The 14,165-nt window shown below is 34.0% G+C and overlaps 1 protein-coding gene across 5 annotated transcripts in view; it reads left to right on the top strand.

Moving 5' to 3' along the window:
• Positions 1 to 14,165, top strand: part of LOC132743622 (cytochrome b5 reductase 4-like) — a 62,282-nt gene that overhangs the window by 16,086 nt on the left and 32,031 nt on the right. For 4 of the 5 annotated variants that reach the window (XM_060732163.1, XM_060732162.1, XM_060732161.1 and 1 more), the window contains one exon: positions 8,144 to 8,285. In XM_060732163.1, coding sequence (XP_060588146.1) covers positions 8,190 to 8,285 — 96 coding nt within the window. In that variant the 5' untranslated portion in view covers positions 8,144 to 8,189. Of the gene's footprint in view, positions 1 to 5,874; positions 5,903 to 8,143; positions 8,286 to 14,165 lie in introns of all 5 variants that reach the window. The other variant, XM_060732160.1, reaches the window with a different exon arrangement.

The following is a 14,165-nucleotide window of genomic DNA, read 5'->3' as shown; positions in this document are numbered from 1 at the left end:
GAAATCAGTATCTTGATGTCATGCTATTATAAGTTATTGATATATTTGAGGAATGGTGACATAGTATGCCATGTAATTATGATTCAGTTTTGAAAGAATAAAATCTTATTTTTTTTAAATTAAGTGAGATACTTTTGATAAAAATCCAAAAGTTACATTTTGAATATTCTTTTTAATATTTACCAAAATTGCACTGTAGATTTTGCAAAACAAACATCCTTTATTGTTATTTTGTTATGAATAAAAGAAAAAATTCCAGGGTAAATCTTGTGTGAATCATGCCTGTCAGGAAAATGAAGCACACACAATATCCCCTGAAATCACAGACTTAATTTAAGCACCAACTTGTTAACTTGCTCGCTTTACATTTTTCCTCAAGAAATTTTGACATTGACAAGTACCATGATATCATTATTACATGTAAATTTACATGTTGGAGAAATATTGTTTTCAGGGATGAAGACAAAAAAAATTTAAAGCAGGTTTGATAGTAGATTATTGATTTTTACAGGCAAGCATTTCCATGCAAGCCAAAATTCTTTACCTAATTTTTTTAACTATAACACTAAGCAACACACTGAGGGCCTCTGTAGCCGCAGGGTTGTCATTAAGAGGCGGCAGGACTCCCTGGCTATAATGCCTGTCTCATATGAATTTTGGGCGGCCTTGAATCTTAGATAGCACTCAAATCAGTGATGCTGATTTTGGCTTTGTATTTTGTATCCCGTGATAGACTTTGAATTATTTCATTTATGGAAGTTATTTAGCTAACTTTAAATGGAAGGTTGGTGATTATACACAGGTGCCTTGCCCATGCCTGGAATAATGTATATCTTAGGGGAACTTGAGGTCTTTCTCAACTTAACCTGGAAAGTTGCCATATAATCACCACAAAACAAAGTAAACGACCAACAGATGAATAAGTGAAAATATGGAAAAAGACATAGTTTTTAAAACTGGACAATTGATATGGTACAATTTTAAGTAGATCAAGGAGAAAGGGCCTGTTTCAGTGACTATTTAGTTGAACTGTGAATGACATCATTCTAGCAGAATGGTCGCTATATCTGCCTGTATTTCATGCAAGTTATTAGAATGTTCATCAGTGCTCTAAGTTCATGATATTCAGTTCTAATTATCCCCCGCCGAAAAGGCGGCGGGGGATATAGAAATAGTCTCCATCCGACTTTCCGTCTGTGCGTCCTTCCATCCGACATTTTTGTCTGGAGCATATCTCTAAAAGTATTTGAGTTATCAACTTGAAACTTCATAGGTGGATAGACCTCATTGAGGAGGAGTGCAGCGCACAAGAATGATAACTCTACCCTGCATAATTTTTGAGTTATTGCCCTTCGTTATTTTTCAAAATTGATTTTTGTCCAGAGCATAACTCCAAAAGCCTATGAGATATCAACATGAAACTTCATAGGTGCATAGATCTCACTCAGGAGGTGTGCAGTGCACAAGAATGATAACTCTACCTTTCATAATTTTTGAGTTATTGCCCTTTGTTATTTTTCATACTTAATTTTTCACCTGAGTGGAGCATAACTCTAAAAGTGTTTGAGATATCAACATGAAATGTCATAGGTGGATAGATCTTATTGAGGAGGAATGTTGTGCACAAGAATGATAACTCTTCCCTAACCAATTTTTGAGTTATTGCCCTTTGTTCTTTTTAATGCTATTTTGTCCAGAGCTTATCTCAAAAAGTATTTGTGGTATCAACTTGAAACTTCAAAGGTGGATGGATCTCATTGAGGAAGAGTGCAGTGCACAAGAATGATAACTCTACCCTGCATAATTTTTGAGTTATTGCCCTTTGTTATTTTTCAAAATTAATTTTTGTCCAGAGCATAACTCAAAAGGCCTTTGAGATATCAAAATGAAACTTCATAGGTGCATAGATCTCACTCAGGAGGTGTGCAGTGCACAAGAATGATAACTCTACCTTTCATAATTTTTGAGTTATTGCCCTTTGTTATTTTTCATACTTAATTTTTCACCCGAGTGGAGCATAACTCAAAAGTGTTTGAGATGTCAACATGAAATGTCATAGGTGGATAGATTTTATTGAGGAGGAATGCTGTGCACAAGAATGATAACTCTTCCCTATACAATTTTTGAGTTATTGCCCTTTGTTCTTTTTATTTGTTTGGGTCGTCAGACCAAACAAATAATGGTAGCGAAATTTCAGACTCTAATGCTGTTAATTGCAGGTGCCGAAATTAGTCCGCTTTTTTGAAGCGGTTACTTCCATTTATATGTAACACTTAGGCCGAAAAATTTAGGGGAGATCACTGCGTAAATATGGCCACATGACAGGCGGATTAATTTTCAAGCAAAATAATTCCCGAATGGTCGAAGATTTCTAATATTGTTTTATTCTTTATAAATATACATGCTTATAGTAAGCGCCATGATTATTTACACAAGTGTTAAACAACAGTTAGCGTCGTTACAAACCCTAAATAGAATAATATGGTTTTCTTCAGGCCGTTAACATATAAATTCACCGTGGCCGAGGGGTTTGCGCGCTCGCTTAGGAAGCGAGAGGTCTGGAGTTCAAATCCCAATTACGGCAACTCTTTTTTTTTCAAATTGTTTAAGTCAAATAAACATTTGATCGAATATCAGTGTTGCAATTAGTCTTATAGCCAATCTACTACAATTAAAACGCTGGAAAGCATTGGTGGCACTATACAAAAACAAATTGTTTTATAATCTCACAACCTTCACCTTTCTGACATTCTGAGACCCAAACAAATTCAGCACCTTCTGTGCTTTGATTCATACTATTTTGTCCGGTGCTTATCTCAAAAAGTATTTGAGGTATCAACTTGAAACTTCATAGGTGGATGGATCTCATTGAGGAAGAGTGCAGTGCACAAGAATGATAACTCTACCCTGCATAATTGTTTAGTTATTGCCCTTTTTTTATTTTTCAAAATTAATTTTTGTCCAGAGCATAACTCAAAAGGCCTTTGAGATATCATTATGAAACTTCATAGGTGCATAGATCTAACTCAGGAGGTGTGCAGTGCACAAGAATGATAACTCTACCTTTTATAGTTTTTGAGTTATTGCCCTTTGTTATTTTTCATACTTAATTTTTCAATTCAATTTTTTTCTCAAAAAGTATTTGAGGATAATCAACTTGAAACTTCATAGGTGGATAGATTTTACTGAGGAGGGATGCAGCACACAAGAATGATAACCTACCCTGCATTATTTTTCAGTTATTGCCCTTTGTTATTTTCAGCCATCAGTATTCACATAGGTTTCAAATCTGTAATCACTATAGCCATCAGTTTTCATTACCAAAAGACCTCTTATAATGGAATTATTCTGCTCTACTACATATACATTCTTCCAATGAGCAGACACATTCGGCGGGGGATGGCCATGTTGACATGGCTCTTGTTTTAAATTTAGAACATCTTGAATATTATTATTAGCATGGCAAAAAACAACAACAACAACATATGGTCTGTACTGGTGATATTATTACAAGCTAACATCAAAGAGTACAAACAATTTTTTTATTCATTTAACATTACAGATTTACCTATACTAGTATACATGCATAGCCATCTTTCCAATTTTTGGCATCGATTTTAGAAACATTTTCCTGGAAAAAGAATATCTAGATAAGTTAAACCAAATCATTACATAGAAAATGATTGTCAGATGGTAAATTACCATTTCATGATATAGGTAATTTTGTATAGTATTTTCATTATTTGAAGATTCTTTGATGTACATTTTTCCCAAATCTACCTGTTTAATTGGTAATTGATCTTTACCATTGGTAATTAGTATTCGAAATGTCAAGAGTTTAATTTCAAAGATTTATTCTGATACAGGGTTGTAGTAGTTTGTTTAGTTTAAATGTTAAAACGATAAGTCAGACAGTTCTCTAAGCTAACATTTTGTTTTGACTGCAATTAACTGATTATTCTAATTGCTGAATGACTATCTGATATTTAGCAAACTATTGGCATTTATTTGGTCATTGCTTTAAAACTGGGTGATTTATGAAGTATTAAGCTTGGATAAAAGTTGTCAAATCTGTTGTGATGACCAGACAGTTCAAGGGATGCATTATACTTACAACTGGCAAATATACTGTAACTATATATGTCAGAGTTTTGAAAATGTCCAAAAAAAAAGTAAAAAAGTAAGAGAGTTTGACTCTGTTATTTTAGAAACATGAAAATTGTTTAAGTAATACCAGAATAGAGCTATCCATATTGCTATCTCAAAGAGGGAGCATTATGCATATTGATGAGTTCTGCCTCAGAGACCCACATAGAGGTCACTTGGTCAAAGGTCAATGTCAGCAAGGTCAAGGTCCATGCACTGGGGGGCATTTGCTTTTTCAGGTTTTTTTTTATCGATTAAATGTTTAAACTGTTGTGCATGGATTTATTATTACTGGATTTTTTTAAAAAAAAAGATAAGAATTGTATTCTTACTCTTAGCAGAAAAAGTAGCAATTTTGATGAGTGTAGGGTCTTTGAATGGTTATTTTAGCATTTCTCTTGTCGGGGAAACTTCATTTTTTTGTTTGGAGCAATTTACTTTTATCTGATGATCCAAATTGAAATATATGAATGATACAGTAAAGGGTTTGGATTATCTTCAGCCTAATGATTATAGATGACAACAGCCACACTGGACATCCTAGAACTTGCCAGCATCTGCTTTGATCAGTGGCAGTAAAATCAATTGTCCCTTTGCCCAGGTTGTCCCACAGCTTGTACGGACAAGTGGAAATTTTCAAGAATTTACTGTATAGATGTCATATGGACAAGTTAATAAATGTTTCAGAGAGAAACAGACTAGTAAGTCAAAATCAGATTTTGCCAGTCCTGTTGATAATACAGAGTTACAGTTTTGTCTGTTTATAATTTACCAGATATGCAATTGCCTTTTTTGATCTTATTGTAGGACATTGACAAAGACCTATAACTCTTATTAAGGTAGAATTAGTTATTCCCCTTTGTGTTCATGGAAAATTTCTACAAGGATGATCTCAATGTTTTATTATCAAGCAGTAGAATGAGAAAATTTACAGCAGTTCTGTGGTGATACATCTTTATCCTTCATTTTTATCTTCTTTACTTTTACTTTGTTTTTTTTAAATATATAAAGCTGAAGTAATATAATTATTATAAGTGGCGGCACGGCCAAGTGGTTAAAGCGTCAGACCAGTTATCTAAGGATTGCTGATCGCGTGGGTTCAAACCTTGTCGATTGCAAGCCATTAATTCCTTGAGCAAGAAACTTTACATTTATAATGCTTTAAGTATTGGTTGGTTCCAGGAACGGATTCAAAAGAGTTTCAATAAGCTTATAGCTTCCAATTTAAAACAAATTGAACTAAATGAATTATTATAAACTATTGAGTTATATAAGTTTTTGCTTTAATTTGGCCATTCGATTTACTTAAAATAAGAAAAAGAACGATAGTTTTATAATTCATCTCATATCTGTTGTTTATTTCTGGAAAACACTGGTTGGCCTTGCCTACTCAAATCTTTCTAAAAATATACTTCTGATATATATAGTATATGGTATGTGCTAATTATATGGAGAAGTGCTGCTGATGAATTTATAGAGATTTTTATATTAAATCAATGCAGAGTGTATTCAAGACTCAATCACTCTTAAATCATTTTGAAATTGTGCAGGTTTTTTTTACTTATTAATATAAAAAATATGTACATGTACTGTAGAATAATATAAAAGTAATGATTAAGACTAGTGTACACTTAATTAAGATGGTAATAATTTTTAAAAATGAAGACACAATAAAATTATTTATTTGAAGAGTGATTTGTAAAAAAGAATTATTTATATTTTCTACAGTTTTCCACCATACTATGGGATGTGCAAGGTAACTTTTTCAATAATATTTTTTTTGTGCATCATCTAGGTGTTGTAGATCCTTACTTGTGATGTCATATGATATTGTGCTTTATACATAGTCGGCAATATAGAAAATTTATTGGTAAATTGTTATGAAATTTTTTTTGTACATTGTTTTGATAACATTTTCATGGTTTTGTACATGCAATCTTTTTTTTTTTTTGCACCAGTCAAATGTAGCACTGACTCTCCAACTTTCTCTGGCAGACCATAGAGAATATAAGGATCTTTGACTCAAACCCTTAGCCAGTCGGTAGCTAAGCTTATACACATGAGACAAGTGCAGACCAAGATCGGCCAGCTGGCAAATTTGTGCCATTACCATGGTCTGCACCATTTTCTTTTCAGTCAGTACATATTTTAATATTTTCCCTGTAAAGATTTAAAGTAAAAAATGGACTGGCCCATCTTAAGAGTTAAGATAAAACATAACCTTTTCTTAAATTAAAACCAATAAAGCCAGCCCAATCAGCGGGGACACTCAGTTAGTGGAAAGTACCTTCAAAATGAGAATAAGCATTTAAAATATCCCTTAATATTTTTGGGCAAAAACAAAACAACTGCATTGAGATGACAAACAGAAAGTCAAATCTATCCACTCATTCCTCCACTATCTCCAACACTGTGTCAAGGTGGTTGACCTTAGAGTTACATTTGACTGATGCATTATAATTAAGGAAATCATGGGGAAGGCTTTATAATATTAATTAAGCCAAGACTGTCAAGGGGTTCAAAACATTGGGGATATAGACTATGACTAGATAATAGCAGAATTTATAGCTGTATATTGTAAGTATGATAGTTCTTCATTTTTCTTTATATGTAGATTTTGGCATGTTCAGGCATCATGGTTTTTTGTAAATTGTAATGATTTCACATTATGAAAATTTTTTAATTTGAGATACAGGTATCAATTTTGAGTGTGTTGCTGTAGAATTATTCACTGTTCAAGTTTAAATGTGCAGTAAATTATAATTACTTAAATGCCTTTATTCCTGGTTGATTATTTTACAAAGCATTTAAACGATGAAGCTTGCATTATTATTATACTGGTAAGTATAATAATGCAAGAAAAATTGATATTTATTTTCATTCTAAAGTGCTAATAGAATGAATGTTGATAAAAATATGTTGAACTAGCTTGAGTCAAGAAGTGACATGATTTGGTATATGACATCACAACTGGCAGCATGTCACATGTAAGCACAATAGCTTGCATATGTTGTGTAATAATACACTTGACTGCACAGGTCTGTCATGTGAAGCTTGTTAGAATTATAGATATTTTAGTGAATAGTTTTTTTTAGGATTTTTAGTATTGATTATGTTTGATTATATTTTCAACTATATTTACACTATATCTAGCCCCAAATTTCATAAGCGCATCAGAGTAGCCAATTTTGAAAAAAATACAAGTTTGGATGTTTGAAGGAGTGGTCAATGTTGGCTGTAAATATAGAAACTTTTATATTGAATTTGAAATCATATAATGACTATACAATAATAAAAAAACATCCAATAAACAAATAATGAGGTATTTAAGACTTTAACAAACAATTTTATAAAATATTAAAATCAAAAGAAACTGCATAATTGGGTATTCCCCTTCCAGTGCAGCAACAATTTGGAAAACTGCATGGGTTTTGCATTTAATCCTGTCATGTTGGAATTGCAAGAAAGTATTAACATGTCAACATATGGTTGCATGTCATCCTTTCAGTAGTATTCACTCTTGTTATTTTGTTTGTTTGTAAATTGAACATAGAAGAAATGTTAGGATCATTTTGTAGTTCTTCCAGGTATATCCCTTTCTGGCCTCCTATTGTAGGCCCCTATTCATAGAATTTACTTAAATCAGCTCATTTCATGAACCATGAGCAACTTTAATCTTTATAGTTAAAACTTGTTCATTTCACCTTTCATCATCAAAAAAAAAGGAAAAACAAGTAAAAAAAACCAACAAAAAGAATGACATTAACAATACTTTTTAGCTTAATTAAGTCATTTGAGATACTGTTAAACCTGTGCTTCTTTGGAACTGGATATGGTCTTTATATACAGATCCAACTGTACATCTTACAAATAAAATCCAGATAGATAATGGCAGGTTATTCATTTATTGTATTCTAATTATTTTCAGTCCAATGTTTTAAAGTTTTATAATTACTAGTGTTTACTTATATCAATATATTTTTTTGATTGTTTTCAGTTCAAGTCCAAAGAAGTGGGTACCAGAACAACAAATAAAAGAAGACATGGGTAGTCAGAATTTAATGCCCAGCTTGGCCTCATTTCCGGCCGCTGGGTCACAACAAAGAATATCATCATCATCTCAGGGAGGCCGCAATAAGGTATGGGTAGATATATTGATTTCATTATTGGTGAAATTTATTTCTGGGGCCATATCAAATGGCTCATAAACTGCCAAATTATGAAATAGATGAAGATATTAGAAACATTTTGACGCAGTTTTCTATGACCTGTCAGACTTAAAATCATGTGCCTGTCACTTAGAAATGTGACTTTTTATGCTCCCCGAAAAATTTCGGGGGAGCATATAGTCGTCGGGTCGTCCGTCCGTCCATCAGTCCCTCCGTACAAACCCAGAGGTACTTGTGTGACTTGGAGAACAATGAGTAACAGTAAATTCTCTTTGATCCTATTCATTCTGTTTTTACTTGTGTGTCTTTTTTTAAGCCTTGTGTGACTAAAAATGGCCAAAAAGATCAAAGGAAAAGACACATAAGTACCATTTTGTGAGTATGTCCGTCGGTCCGTACGTACGTACGTCCCGAATTTGTGTCCGGCCCATAACTTTGTTTTTTGAAGTCCGATTTAAAACTATTTCACAGAAATGATCACCATATTGAGATGACGTGTCACACACAACATTTGGGTCGCTACCTTGAAGGTCAAGGTCACAGCATGACCTTGGAGCAAAATCGTGTCCGGCCCATAACTTCGTTATTTGAAGTTGGATTTTAAAACTATTTCACAGAAATGATCACCATATTGAGACAATGTGTTACGCGCAACATTTGGGTTGCTACCTTGAAGGTCAAGGTCACAGCATGACCTTGCAGCAAAATCGTGTCCGGCCCATAACTTCGTTACTTGAAGTCAGATTTAACAACTACTTCACAGAGATGATCACCATAATTATTGAATCGACGTGTCACATGCAACATTTGGATTGTTACCTTGAAGGTCAAGGTCACAGCATGACCTTGCAGCAAAATCGTGTCCTGCCCATAACTTTGTTATTTGAAGTCGGATAATACAACTATTTTACAGAAATGATCACCATATTGAGACAATGTGTTGTGCACAATATTTGGGTTGTTTTTACACTTTGAACTTTGTCTGTGAGATAACTCTGACACTACAAGAGATATACCTTCCTGTGTCCAAAACCTATTCGGGGAGCATCACCCGGTTCAACCGGCTCTTGTTTGTGATCTGCAAGGGGCAGAAAACCAATACACAAGCTTCAGGCAATACTTATTTTCTATAACTGTAATGATCTTTTGTTTTTTATGGACAAAAGTGTAAAGCCACCTCATTCTAGTGAGAAAAAAAAATGCTGAGAAAAAAAAACATTAAGTGAAAGCAGGTACTTAAATATTCAGAAATCCATGCAGTGTCACTTTCTAAACAAATACTGATTACTTAGCCTAGAAACCTAGAAACATTCTGTGTATAGGTAACTTAATAAAATGAGCAGGATCTTCACTTTATCACATGTAAAATAATGAAATTTTTAAAATGTTTTAGATCTAAATGATAATAAAATGTTATAAAATACTCCCTGGACTTTTATATCTATTTGTTTCTGCCCCACAAATATCACAGTTAGTCACATAGTATAGGTTTGGGTTCAAGTTCAGACAGGAACTTTGATTTCTTTCATCAGGCTTCACAGACGCTTGTCTGTTCTACTAAGATGCAGCCATGTGCCTGAGGTAATGGATTAAACTGAGAAAAAAATAAACCACAAAACACACAAACATTTTGTGGTTTTACTATTTTACTACAGTTAATGAACAATTGAATGTTCATGTATTTAAAGGGTGTAACCCTTGCAGCTTTCCTGACAATGCAAGGTGTTTTGATGACATAATAAGAACATTTCAATTTCTTAAAACTTTTAGGTTCATCCTCTGCTTCAGCAGAAAACCTCAAGATTTAACTTCTTACTGGACTGAAATTGTCCACCCCTTACATGAATATAGTCAATAGTAAAACCTTTGATATAAACAATTTAACTTCTTACTGGACTGAAAAAGTCCACCCCTTACATTTATATAGTCAATAGTAAAACCTTTGATATAAACGATTAAACTTCTTACTGAACTGAAATTATCCACCCCTTACATGAATATAGTTAGTAGTAAAACCTTTGATATAAACGATTTAACTTCTTACTGGACTGAAAAAGTCCACCCCTTACATGAATATAGTCAATAGTAAAACCTTTGATATAAAGATTTAACTTCTTACTGGACTGAAATTGTCCACCCCTTACATGAATATAGTCAATAGTAAAACCTTTGATATAAACAATTTAACTTCTTACTGGACTGAAAAAGTCCACCCCTTACATTTATATAGTCAATAGTAAAACCTTTGATATAAACGATTAAACTTCTTACTGGACTGAAATTGTCCACCCCTTACATGAATATAGTCAATAGTAAAACCTTTGATATAAACGATTTAACTTCTTACTGAACTGAAAAAGTCCACCCCTTACATTTATATAGTCAATAGTAAAATCTTTGATATAAACGTTTAAACTTCTTACTGAACTGAAATTGTCCACCCCTTACATGAATATAGTCAATAGTAAAACCTTTGATATAAACAATTTAACTTCTTACTGGACTGAAAAAGTCCACCCCTTACATTTATATAGTCAATAGTAAAACCTTTGATATAAACGATTAAACTTCTTACTGGACTGAAATTGTCCACCCCTTACATGAATATAGTCAATAGTAAAACCTTTGATATAAACGATTTAACTTCTTACTGAACTGAAATTGTCCACCCCTTACATTTATATTATAGTCAATAGTAAAACCTTTGATATAAACGATTAAACTTCTTACTGAACTGAAATTGTCCACCCCTTACATGAATATAGTCAATAGTAAAACCTTTGATATAAACAATTTAACTTCTTACTGAACTGAAATTGTCCACCCCTTACATGAATATAGTCAATAGTAAAACCTTTGATATAAACAATTTAACTTCTTACTGGACTGAAAAAGTCCACCCCTTACATTTATATAGTCAATAGTAAAAGCTTTGATATAAACTATTAAACTTCTTACTGGACTAAAATTGTCCACCCATTACATGAATATAGTCAATAGTAAAACCTTTGATATAAACGATTTAACTTCTTACGGGACTGAAAAAGTCCACCCCTTGCATTTATATTGTCAATAGTAAAACCTTTGATATAAACGATTTAACTTCTTACTGGACTGAAATTGTCCACCCCTTACATGAATATAGTCAATAGTAAAACCTTTGATATAAACGATTTAACTTCTTACTGGACTGAAAAAGTCCACCCCTTACATTTATATTGTCAATAGTAAAACCTTTGATATAAAGATTAAACTTCTGTAATTGGACTGAAATTATAAGTCCACCCCTTACATGAATATAGTCAATAATAAAACCTTTGATATAAAGATTTAACTTCTTACTGGACTGAAATAGTCCACACCTTACATGAATATAGTCAGTAGTAAATCCTTTGATAAAAATGATTTAACTTCTTACTGGCTGAAATGGTCCACCCCTTACATGAATATAGTCAATAGTAAATGTAACCTTTGATAAAAACAGGACAGCCTGCATATATTTACATTGTTACAAAACACAAAACAGTTTGCGGGTTAATTTAACATTTTGAAATTGAATTCCCTTAATATAAACATGTAAAGATACAGACCTTTTCTGGAATCCAAGTCCATTATTAAAATTTAACATCAAAAGACAATTAATTAAAGCTCTGAAAATTCTGTGTACTAAATATAGAATCTGTAGTGGTTATTGCAATTTAATGAATTAAGTGTTATTATGCCCCCATTTCGAAGAAAAGGGGGTATATTGCTTTGCACTTGTCGGTCCGTCGGTCCGTCGGTCCGTAGACCAAATGGTTTCCGAGTGATAACTAAAGAACCCTTAGGCCTAGGAACTTCAAACTTGGTATGGTGATTGGTCATGACCAGTAGATGACCCCTATTGATTTTGGGGTCAAGGGGTCAAAGGTCAAGGTCACATTGACCTTGTAAGCAAAAACGGTTTCCGATCAATAACTAAAGAACCTTAAGGCCTAGGAACTTCAAACTTGGTATGGTGATTGGTCATGATCAGTAGATGACCCCTATTGATTTTGGGGTCAAGGGGTCAAAGGTCAAGGTCACATTGACCTTGTAAGCAAAAATGGTTTCCGATCAATAACTAAAGAACCTTAAGGCCTAGGAACTTCAAACTTTGTATGGTGATTGGTCATGACCAGCAGATGACCCCTATTGATTTTGGGGTTAAGGGGTCAAAGGTCAAGGTCACATTGACCTCTTGGGTGAAAACGGTTTCCGATCAATAACAAAAGAACCCTTAGGCCTTGGAACTTCAAACTTGGTATGGTGATTGGTCATGACCAGCAGATGACCCCTATTGATTTTGGGGTTAAGGGGTCAAAGGTCAAGGTCACATTGACCTCTTGGGTAAAAACGGTTTCCGATCAATAACAAAAGAACCCTTAGGCCTAGGGACTTCAAACTTGATATGGTGATTGGTCATGATCAGTAGATGACCCCTATTGATTTTGGGGTCAAGGGGTCAAAGGTCAAGGTCACATTGACCTCTTAGGTAAAAACGGTTTCCGATCAATAACTCAAGAACCCTTAGGCCTAGGAACTTCAAACTTGGTATGGTGATTGGTCATGACCAGCAGATGACCCCTATTGATTTTGGGGTCAAGGGGTCAAAGGTCAAGGTCACATTGACCTTGTAGGTAAAAAAGCTTTCCGATCAATAACTTAAGAACCCTTAGGCCTAGGAACTTCAAACTTGGTATGGTGATTGGTCAAGACCAGCAGATGACCTATTGATTTTGGGGTCAAGGGGTCAAAGGTCAAGCCACAGTGACCTTGTAGGTAAAAACGGTTTCCGATCAATTAACTAAAAACTCTTAGGCCTAGGAACTTCAAACTTTGTATGATGATTGGTCATGACCAGCAGATGACCCCTATTGAGTTTTTGGTCAAGGGGTCAAAGGTCAAGGTCACATTGACCTTGTAAGTAAAAACGGTTTCTGATCAATAACTTAAGAACCCTTAGGCCTAGGAACTTCAAACTTGGTATGGTGATTTGTCATGACCAGCAGATTACCCCTATTGATTTTGGGATCAAGGGGTCAAAGGTCAAGGTCACATTGACCTTGTAAGTAAAAATGGTTTCTGATCAATAACTAAAGAACGCTTCGGCCTAGGAACTTCAAACTTGGCATGGTGATTGGTCATGATCAGCAGATGACCCCTATTGATTTTGGGGTCAAAGGTCAAGGTCACATTGACCTTGTATGTTTAAACGGTTTCGGATCAATAATAAAAGAACCCTTAGGCCTAGGAACTTCAAACTTGGCATGGTGATTGGTCATGACCAGCAGATGACCCCTATTGATTTTGGGGTCAAGGGGTCAAAGGTCAAGGTCACATTGACCTTGTAGGTAAAAACGGTTTCTGATCAATTAACTAAAAACGCTTAGGCCTAGGAACTTCAAACTTTGTATGATAATTGGTCGTGACCAGCAGATGACCCCTATTGAGTTTTTGGTCAAGGGGTCAAGGTCATGACCAGTAGATACTTGATAACCCTTATTAATTGTTTGATCACTGGGTCAGAAGTCATGCATAATAACCTAATCACATGACTAATTGGCTGCTGATAGGGGGCATACATGTTTTACAAACATATCTTGTTTTAATTTTCTTTAGCGGAGTAAATTGCTTTTGCATCCATACTTTTAGAAAAATATTTGACACTTTGAACTTCTGCAAGTTGACATGAAATAAATTGCTCTCATATTTCACTGAAATCTAGGTCAAATTACTTGTGAAAGTCGTGCAGTGCTGATTTTAATCTAAAAACAGCAGAAATGATGATGAAAATTGAATTCTAGAAAATTGGTTTTCTCAAAAGAAAGG

This window comes from Ruditapes philippinarum, unplaced genomic scaffold (assembly GCF_026571515.1).
Source record: "Ruditapes philippinarum isolate M1 unplaced genomic scaffold, ASM2657151v2 ctg652_1_1_1_1, whole genome shotgun sequence".
Lineage (NCBI taxonomy): Eukaryota > Metazoa > Mollusca > Bivalvia > Venerida > Veneridae > Ruditapes > Ruditapes philippinarum.
This window is presented reverse-complemented; position numbering and strand designations above follow the sequence as displayed.